The sequence below is a fragment of the Sorex fumeus genome, unplaced genomic scaffold (genome assembly GCF_029834395.1).
Source record: "Sorex fumeus unplaced genomic scaffold, SorFum_2.1 ptg000058l, whole genome shotgun sequence".
Taxonomy (NCBI): domain Eukaryota; kingdom Metazoa; phylum Chordata; class Mammalia; order Eulipotyphla; family Soricidae; genus Sorex; species Sorex fumeus.
In genome coordinates, this window is record NW_026606115.1 from 30,130,832 (window position 1) to 30,141,700 (window position 10,869).

A 10,869-nucleotide genomic window follows, 5' to 3' on the forward strand; every position below is an offset into this window, starting at 1 on the left:
ATCAAAGTATTTTAATACCTTTGTGCATATTTGTGTATATAATACACTGAAAACTAAATAATGTGTGTATATATGTGTGTATGTGTGTATATATATATGTACAATTCAATTTATCTAAGGGCCAGAACAATAGTACAGTGCATAAGGTACTTGCCTTAGGGTCCATATGGTCCCCGTAAGCCCTAAGTACTGGGCAAGTATGGTCGAAAACAAGAAAAAAAACTTTTAGAATATATTTCATTTTGGGACTTTGGTTGTTGGTCCATACCTGGCTGTATTTAGGGACTACTCACAGCTGGGTGCTGTGGAATTAGCTCCCATCATTCCTCAGTATACCATGTGGTGCTGGGGATAGAAGCTGGACCATCCTCCCACATGCAAAGCATGCACACTGGTCTTTGAGCTATCTCTCTGACTCAATATATATATATATACACACACACACACACACACACACATACACATATATATATATTTCTTATCATTCTTTCTACGTGAATCAGCCCTGATAGTTTAATCAGCAGGAACTGGAGCAATAGTACAGTGGGTAGGGCATTTGCCTTGCACGTGGCTGACCCAGGTTCAATTTCCAGCACCCCATATGATACCCCAAGCCCACCAGGAGTGACTGCTGTGCACCACTGGGTGTGGCCCCAAGCCCAAAACTAAATAACAGCAGTTTATCTAGAATTGGTTTGAGATAGTGTAAATAAATAACATCAAAAGTTGTCTATTGCTGGACGGAGTGATAGTACAGTGGGTAAGTGTGCCTTCCGCACAGCTGACCTGGTATCTCCAGCATACTGTATGGTTCCTCAAGCCCACCCAGATTGACCTCTGAGCACAGAGCCAAGAGTCAACCCTCAGTACTGCAAGGTGTGTCCCCAAAACAAAAATGTTATCTATCATCATACCTCATATACCAGGAATCTTGTAATCTAAAGGAGGGCTATATAGGAGGTAAAAGGGGAAACAGCATATAGGGAAGGACATAGAATTAAGTATTTAGGAGAGTTGTTTCAGGTTGTTCCTGGTGTTACATGGTAAGCATGCCATGCTGTGCCTTTCTCATGAAAAGCATGCTCACGGCTCCTGGAGCCTCTCTCCAGGCCTGCCTTAAACATTTTAATTGTATGGTTCCATAGTGTTACGTACTTTCACATTATTTTGCATCCAGTCACTAGAACATTCACAAAACTGATACTCTGTGTACCCTTTATTTATTTTTTTATTGATTCACCGTGAATCAAAGCTTTCATGTTTGAGTTTCTATCATACAGTCATCCAACAGCCATCCCTTCACTAGTGCACATTATCCACCACCAAAATCCCCAATATTCCCTCTCTCCCCCCATTCCACACCTCTCTCTGCCTGTGTGGCAGACAATTTGCACAATACTCTCTTTACTTAGTTATCTTTGATATTTCAAGACCAGACTCACCACACTCATGCCTGCCAAAAAGGCAATGCTAGACAATGTGTTTTGTATTATTTGTTTGGGATGCAATATAATGGTGCCCAGCCACGAGAGCAGCCGCATGCTCTAGGAATTCTAAAATTCTAAAATTTTAATAGTTGGGGTCTGAAGAGATCGTTGCAGCAAGTTGTTTGGGTCCAAGATTCATTTATGTGTCTCTGGATCCTGGCCGTGTGGGAGCTTAAGTAGATGGTGGCTGGGTGTTGCATCATCTCAGAGTCTCACCGGGGCCGGGGGGGGGGGGGCGGCGGGGAATGCCCAACCTCCCCTGTCCGGTGAGGCCTGGCGTTTGGCTCCACTACCGCTCGAACCTGGAGCTTATTGCTGACTTCTAGAAAATGGCTGTCGCCGAAGTTCCTAGGGGGTAGGCAGACAAACGGCACCTACCCCTGTCTGGAACAGCCCAGCAGAAACAGCCTATTGCGAAATCCAGGGCCATCTCTATCTCTGTAGCAACTTGCTTGGGTCTGAGGTTCGTTTGTTTGTCTCCACTGTGTACCCTTTAAATAACTGATTCCTTTCCATCCTTCCATTAGCCTTTGCCAGCCACTATTCTGCTCTTTCTATAAATGTGACCACTCTAGTTATCTGATGCAGTGTTCTTTTTATTCACTGAAGCCTCATGTCCAAAAGTAATACATAGCTCATTGCTATGTGGATCACAGCTCTGGGATGAGCTCAGAGGTAGAGCACTTACCTTTCATATGTGAGTCCTTGGGTTCCATCCCAGGCACCACAACACAAAATTACTGTTAGCACATTATAATAAGCATTATAGTACTCTTAACCACTGTTAAGAGTACTATTGTCATTATAGTTATATATATATTACAAAACACTTTTTTGTGACATAAACATTAACATTCACTAAATCTACCTACTTGGGGAAGGCTGGTTTAGGCAGGCACTGCAGTACCACCTATGTGCTGGTGTCATTCGAACCCTCTAGCCTCAAGACTTGACTCTCCAGTTGTCTCATGAACATATTTTGTATGGATACACTAAAACACCTCAAGAATATCTTGAAAAATCTCAAACCAGTACCTTTTTAATATTGCCTCCTGTCATCACCACCCTCTTGTCAGCAGTGACACTAGAAATCTTAAAATCAGTTTTATTTCCTCATCCCTCACATCCAGTTTCTACTTGTCCGACTTCAGAAGTTGTACCTCAAGCTCAACCCTCTATTCTAGAAGAAGCCATGACCTCACCCTTGCTTTTTTGGCCTACAAATTGCTGGCAATGTTTAAATGTCACTCTTTTATTTCTCTCCTATCCCTGCACCTAGCTCTCACCAAGCTGTGAAGTCTTCTCAGCCTCTCTGAACAGAACTAGTTCTCTCAAATCTTGTTCCAGAGCACATTGTACATGACTTTAATATGGCGTTTTTTTCCTTTGTTCTTCGTGCTCACCTCCATATTGTCAGCTCACCATATAGAACCAAGTGTATGTGAGTCACCCTTTCAGCAGCAGTTGACTTGATCCTGGGACATAGAGTTCAAATGTTTCAGTGAATATAAACAAGTTAAAATGGTCTAAAAGTAACCTATTTCTTTTATCTTCTTTGTGCAGATATTAGTACTGAAGAGCAGCTAAGACTCCTGCAAGAAGAGAAACTTTGTAAAATATGTATGGATAGAAATATTTCTATAGCTTTTATTCCTTGTGGACATCTGGTCACTTGTAAACAATGTGCTGAAGCAGTTGACAAATGTCCTATGTGCTACACAGTCATTACTTTCAAGCAGAAAATTTTTATGTCTTAAAATGTAACTTTACAGTAGGCGTGTTAATGTTCTTATTACACTGTTTGAATGTGTAATGGGAACCCACTTAAAGTAATCAGCATTGAATTCCATTAGCATTTGCTAGCAAGTAGGAAAAAATGTAAACTTCAGTGTTAAGAGTTGATCATTTAAATTTTTAATTTCTGGATTTTTCAGAATAGCAGCTGTATTATCTTTTTTTACTGTCATTTAATTGAAATACTAAACTAAGAAGTATATTGTAGCTGATCACAATGTGTATTTGTAGTACACTGACTTAACATAGCTTCTTAGTGTAACTGAATTAGTCATCTGAATTTTTCATTCTTTTTAGATAGAGTTAACAAATGGACCATTCTGTATAAATGTGGAGATTAGAGTTAATCTCCCCAATCACATAATTTGCTTTATATGAAAAAGGAATGAACTGTTCCACACTGGTGGGAAGAGAAATTATTTTTAGATGTTCTTTTGTTTCACAATGCTGTCCATTTTCTTTTAAAATTATACATATGTACTTATATGGGTGATTTTTAATATGATTTTGCTAGTTAAAGGATTTTTAAATGATAGAATGCCATATAGTCTATATGTACTGATATGGAGCGAAATCAAGGATATATTAAGTAGAAAATGCAAGTGGCAAAAATTTGTGTAGTATGAGCCACGTAAAGAGGTATGTGTGTGTTTTGTAAATATATAGAACAAAATATTTAGAAAAATATGCACTAAATGGTTAAATATGGTTTTTCTTGGGGGCAGGGGTGGGGCAATGGGTCCCAGAAGGGGATTCAGGGGACCTTTCACTTTCTACTTTTTAAACTTTTCTTTTTAATTTTTATATAAGTATGTATTTTATAATCCGAGTTTTTAGAAAGTGTTTTACTGATTTAAAGGCTTAGGCATGTTCAGACGCCTGCAAAACTACTTATTGCTCAGCTTTAGTTTTTCTAATCCAGGAAGACAGGGCAGTTAACCTTTTTGGTGCCAATGTGAAATTTAAGTATTTTTATGTTTTCCCTGTTTTGTGGATGAAAAACATTTCTGAGTGGTAGTTTTCTGACAGGTAGATCATGTCTTCTTCTCTTGTTTCAAAATAAATATTCCTGATTTTGTAAAATGAAATATAAAATATGTCTCAGATCTTCCAATTAATTAGTGAGGATTCATCTTTAATCCTTGCTAGTTTAAGCCTGCCTAAGTCACTTTACTAAAAGATCTTTGTTAACCCAGTATTTTAAACATCTGTCAGCTTATGTAGGTAAAAATAGAAGCATGTTTGTATACTGCTTGTAGTTATAGTGACAGCGTTCCATGTTGAGATTCTCCTATCCTTTTGTCTTAGTTTATTGTAATTAGGATGATTAAGATGTATATAGGGCAAACTATCATTTCTCTACCTAAGTTCTTTTGATTTTTAACTAGTGATAGTAGGTACTTCCAAAATAATGTTCTCAAATCTCATAGAAAATGGATCCGAGAGAACTTAGCGGGCTAGAGTACAATGCTTTGCACTTCTGGTTCGATTCCTGGTACCATATGGGCCCTGGAGCACCACCAGGTGTGGTTCCCCCCAAACAAAAGAAAAACCTCATGGAAATTATAAAATATTGATAAGAATTTTATAGATGTTATAAAGAAAATAAAACTTGAATAAGACTTGCTATAGATAAAAATTAAAACTGCTTCATAGAAGCTCGCAAGATTCTCACAATACCTGTTGTAGAGGTGAATGAGGCATTTTATTGCAGAAAGTTTCTAAGAAAAAGAATACTGGTTCTTGGAGCATGTTCTTCTAACTGCAGTTGATCACTACGTGATGTTTGTTTAAAGCATTGTGAATTTAAATGCTTTTTAAAAAATAATTACTGACCACCCTGTTTTTGTTTCACTAGTAAATTCCCAGTTCTTTACCTTTGCACTCTATCCCACTTAGGTTTAATTATATATTCATTAAGTTAAACTTTATGTGTATAGACTAACTAACCTTAAAATTGTAAGGAGAAGAAGTGCTAAAATTTGAACATGTATTTTCCAGGACACCTTAGATCCAAATCATATAGATAGTTCACTGTAGTTATGGGCAAAAGACTTAATTGTTTTAACATAAGGCTTCTCCTATTTTGGGAGTCTCAGTTCATTAAAACTTTTAAGGTAGCAGAGAGAACTCAGCGAGCTAACTGCACAAATTAGGCCTAGATTTGATCCCTAGACACCACATAGTCCTCTGAGCACCACCAGATGTAGCCCCTAGAAAAATTATTTTGAAAAACTCTTTTAAAACTCAAAGATTTTGAGTTAAGCAAGACCTTTTTATCTTCCTTGTGAGTTGTGAAATTTAATGCATAAAGCTGATGTGGCTAACAAGTTTATTTTAAGAATGTTTTAAAATGTTGTTGCTTTGGGTTCTTAAATCACTCAGCATTCCAAATTCCACCAATCAAAATTTTAAAGACTTACGAGTGTTTTGTTCACTGTAAAAATCACTGGGTCCTTCCCATGTAATTGTGCAAAAACCAGCCACTTAGGTCAAAAATAAAACCAGATCCAAATCTCTGCCTCTTCCCCCTTTCTAAAATTGTTCTCAGTATCTACATGTAGACATTCTTTTTCTGTATAAAATTCACTCTTAAGATTTGGAAGTTATCACCTGTTTTGCTAGTCACGTTAAGAATACAGTTATTTTGTAGTACATATATAGTTATCTTTATTAATAATAATTTAGTGTTCATAAAAGTCTTAATTTTTGAGAAGTGACTTTAGTGTTTATGAATGTCAGTCTTTTAATACCTTTCCTTGAATTACTTTTCCTGCTAGATTTTCCTCACCCAATTAGGGCCTATTGTAGAGTGGGTGGGAATGTATATAATGTGATTTGGTACTGTTTCTAACCTTTTATTGTTACATTATTTAAATGGTGGTAGTTTTTTCCTGCTTTTATTCTAGTGGATAATTTTTTTATTTTTGAATGCTCTGAGTTGAGACTACAAGTACAGGATTAGTTGCATATACTATACTCTAGCTCCAAATCATTTCTTGCTTGTATTGAATGGGGGAGGGCTGGAGGGGTGGTAGACATAGATATATCATGTATCATTTCTATTAGAGAAATAAGAAAAGGAGGGAGAGGAATAAAAGGAATTTTTAACAGGTATAGTTCTTCCTAGCCATGTGCTTTAAAGAAGAAAGAGGTAGCCATTTTTTTGTGAAATTTGGTTTTGTAGTTATTTTACAAAGGTATGAGAGTTCAGGGAGACCATGTATATAAAATACCTACTATAAATGTAGTAATTCTCTTCTTGACAGACATTCTTAATAGGGTTCCCTTTACCCTAGGAATTTTGACTAAAATTTAGATGAGTTCTTTTAGTGACTGTTACTCATGTTTTTGGTGTTCCTCATACTTATGATATTAATGACGATAAATAGGTCAAATCCTTAAAATGTTTAAATCCTTCTTGTGTTTGTGGTGCTGGGAATTGAATTGAATGGGAATCATACATTAGGAGGCATGTGCACTACCATTGAGTCACATGATAAGTTCCTGAAATTCTAAGTTGAAAAACCTATTCTTAAAAATTTTAGTTGAACTTTTCCTAATAGAAGGAGGCTTATTCCCACCTTCATAATCAGTGTCATCTCAGTTCATCAGCTTATTATATTAGCCCAATATGGGTTTCATTTGCAACATAATAGACTGAGACCTGGAAGTGACCTTAGAGAGTATCTAATTTCTCCCCCTCATTTTACAGAGCAGTGGAGGCTCAGAAGGTGATTTGTTGAAAGCTGTTTAGCTAATTTGTGACAGCCCAGACTGTGACATAGTTTGAAGATGAAAAACTTGAAGCTACCTCTCCAAGGAGACCTCCAGTGTTAATTTTGTCAGCTGTTCTATACCATAACTTTCACATAGTAAATGACACTTTATAGCTAATAATACAATAGGACAATCTTAAACACATATATCTTCGAATTATACAATATGACAATGTTTGGGCGGTAAGATTCTATTTTGAAGTCTAGAATTTACAGATAATGCATATAGATTTTTGGCATTTACGACATTCTTGTATATTATAACATTTAAAGTTACTGTCACTATATTTTGTCTATACTTGGTAACAAATTTGCATTTTTGTTTGCTCTAACAAAAGCTTGTAATTTCTGTTAGATTGTTCAATTTTCATTATTTTTTTTATCTAACCTGACAGAATGACATTTTTATGTCATTGTATTAATGTTGTGAAATGTTTTGAGGTAGTGTACTGTATTTATGAATATTATTTTATGGCATTTCATTTAATAGAAATCCTATCAGTATGGAAAACTAAGAATTGCTTTCCATTGTATAATCTGGCTCTCATAGATTAAAACTTATTTTTCTCTGAATAAAGCATATTCAATAAAGTACTATTCTTTAAAATGGTATCATTGGTTTGTATATGTTTTACTTTCTCAAAAATTTAATACTGTCAGGGCGCAAGTGATAGTACAGCGGGTAAAGTGTTTGCTTTGCACACGGCCAACCTGGGTTCGATCCTCAGCATCCCATATGAGCACTACCAAGAGTAATTCCTGAGTCAGAACCAGGGGTAACACTGAGTGAGCCAAAAAATACTGTCTTCTTAAAATCACTAAACTGTGGGGAGCTGGAGAGAGACAGGCTGGGCACATGTTTTAAATGTGGGTGGCCCACGTACAATCTTCAGCACCACGTGGTCCCCTGGGCACTACCAGGTGTGACACTAAACCACCCTCTTCGATATGTAATCTAAATATAGCTCTTTTCCCTACCTCTTAAAAATATCGGGTGTTTTGGGGCCCTCTCCTGGTGGTACCTTGGACTTACTCCTAGTTCTCCACACAGGAATCACTCTTGCAAGTTTATAGGACGATAACGCGCTGGGGATAGAATCCGCAACAGCTGGCCTCGATACAAGGCATACCCTACCCTCTGTCCTTTCCCTCCGGCCCCATCACTTCCTCCTTATAATGCACCACTGTTGTTGAGTTTTAAACAAAAGGTAAAGAATTACCAACTTTTCCTAGGACCAGAGCCATAGTACAGCTTGCCTTAGATGTGGCCAACCGGGTTTGATGCCTGGTACCATATGTAGTTCCCTGATCTCCATCAGGAATTATTCCTGAGCACAGAGCTATGAGTAACCTCTGAACACCACTGAGTGAACCTAAAACCCAAATTTGAATAATAAAATCAATATTTCTCTTTATCTGAAGGTTGGGCTGGAGCACAGCGGGTAGGGCATTTGCCTTGTACATGGCCGACCCAGGTTAAATTCCTCTGTCCCTCTCCAAGAGCCAGGCAACCTACCGAGAGTATTCTGCACCCACGGCAGAGCCTGGCAAGCTACACATAACGTATTTGATATGCCAAACACAGTACAGGATTAGTTGCATATAACAACAAGTCTCACAATGGAGACGTTACTGGTGCCCGCTTGAGCAAATCGATGAACAATGGGAGGACAGTGCCATCTGAAGATTATTAACAAAAAACTCTCAAAACTGATTTTATCATTTAAAAGTACCTGTAGGCTGAAGAGATGGGTCAAATGGCTGGAGCACATGTTTCCATTCAGAACTGTTTTTATTCCTGACACCACATGGTCCCCCCAAGTACCTCTAAGAGTAATCCGCCCAGCAACTCTCAGAATTGCTCCTGCATGTGCACTACTGGTAGTGGCCACACAATGAAATCTTTAAATTAAAAAAGTTTATTAGTGAATCACCGTGAGGTACAGTCACATACATACAATTTTTTTGTGTTTGTGTTTCAATTATCCTCACTATTTTGTTTGCAATTTGCTTATAGATTTTATAATAAATGTAATAACTGCATGGGACATGAATACCCAGAGGATTTCAAAACAGTGTTCCAGAACAGTAGCATCTGTATCCCCTGGGAACTTGGTAGAAATGAAAAATTATCGAGCCTGCCTCAAGCCTACTGAATAAGGAACATGTATAACAGACCCCAAGATATGTGTTTTAACAAGACCCCCGAGGTGGTTCTGACATGGGTAAAAATTGAAAATCACTAGAAAATGGTCTGGGCTCTAAATTCAGAAAGAACGAAATGACTGATGTCAGGGAGACAGCTCAGTGCACGGGACCGCATGCTTTGCATGGAGGAGACTTGGTTTCTGAGCATCACCAGGTGTGACCAAAACTGAAACCAAACTAAACAGTAGTGGAGGGTCATTTGCACTTTGGTGGTGGTGATAATGGTGTGCAGTAACTTTGTACATCAATACTTTAACACTATTGTAACCATATTAGCAAATTACATTTTTTAATGGATGGAGCAATAGTTCTAGGGTTAAGGTGTTTTGTTTTGCATTGTACAGAACAAGAAGTAAGCCCTGGGCACTCCTGGGTATGGGTCAAAACAAAAATAAAACACCAAAAACCTAAATGACTAAAACCTGTAAATTGATCTGGTGTAGCTTTGTGCAAATGCCGTTCCTCTTCACCCTTTCTTTTCCTTGCTGATGTTGCATTTTCTGCTACACAGTACAAAATCGAAGATACAAAGTGGAAAATGCAACATCTTTTTTTCACACCCAGCAGTGCTCAGCGCTTACTCCTGGCTCCGCTCTCAGGGATCACTTCTGGCTCAGGGAACCGTATATGGGGTACAGAGGATAGAACCCGGGTCAGCTTTGTACATGGCAAGCACTCTACCACTTTGTTCTCTCTCCAGCTCCTCAGCCCTCTTTTGTCTTTTTAGGAGTATGATAGTAATTCTGTATTGCCTACAATCACATTTTTACTAAACTTGCCCATTTTTATAATTCTCTTCGGGTCACACCCAGCAATGCTCAGGGCTTACCCCTGGCTCTACACTCAGGGTGCTCAGGGGATCAAAAGGGATGCTAGGGATTGAACCAGGGTCAACTGCATGCAAAGCAGATGCCCTACCTGCTATACTATCGCTCCAACCCCACATTTTTTATCCTTTCCTTGATTCTGCTTTCAACAAACTTTTTTGCATATAGCACTCTGAATTACGTGTAAGACTCAATTTTCAGTCCTTTCACTTCTAAGTTCCCTTTAGCATTACATTGCTCATTGCCCTCCAAAATCAAGCAATCAAAGAGTTAAGTGTTTGGAGACGCTTGGCACTAAGTCCTAGTGCCGACAGCAATTAGTTGAAATTGCATAGAACAGACCTGCAAGAAAGAGCTAACGCTTCAGCAAAATGTAAGTAGTTACTTTACAATGATAAAATTTGAGTTGAAAGGGGACGTATCTCTAGCAGTTCTAAATTTTTTTTAAATCTCATATGGGTGCCTTAAGGGCCACTCAGCATAACTTGGTTCACCATTGATCAGATCCAGCAGTGCTAGGGGCTGTGAGGGTCTCCTCTGGTGCTCAGAAATGGAATTGTATAATGCTTTTAGAGCTCTGAAGGGCTGGAGATAGAATACAGTGGATAGGACATTTGCCTTGCACTCAGCCAACCCAGGTTTGATCTCCAGCACTCCATATGTTCCACCGAGCCCACCAGGAGTGATCATAGCCAGATGTGAGCAAAAAAAAAAAACCCAAAATGGATCTCTCTGAAGGCCTTCAGCTTTCTGTAAGTCTACACTCACAGGTGT

The 10,869-nt window shown here is 38.3% G+C and overlaps 1 protein-coding gene across 2 annotated transcripts in view; it reads left to right on the top strand.

Moving 5' to 3' along the window:
- XIAP (X-linked inhibitor of apoptosis) overlaps nt 1-7,669 on the top strand; it is a 51,628-nt gene extending 43,959 nt beyond the window's left edge. For both annotated transcript variants that reach the window (XM_056125716.1, XM_056125717.1), the window contains exon 7: nt 3,051-7,669. In XM_056125716.1, coding sequence (XP_055981691.1) covers nt 3,051-3,244 — 194 coding nt within the window. In that variant the 3' untranslated portion in view covers nt 3,245-7,669. The remainder of the gene's footprint in view (nt 1-3,050) is intronic.
- The last annotated feature ends 3,200 nt before the right edge of the window (nt 7,670-10,869 follow it).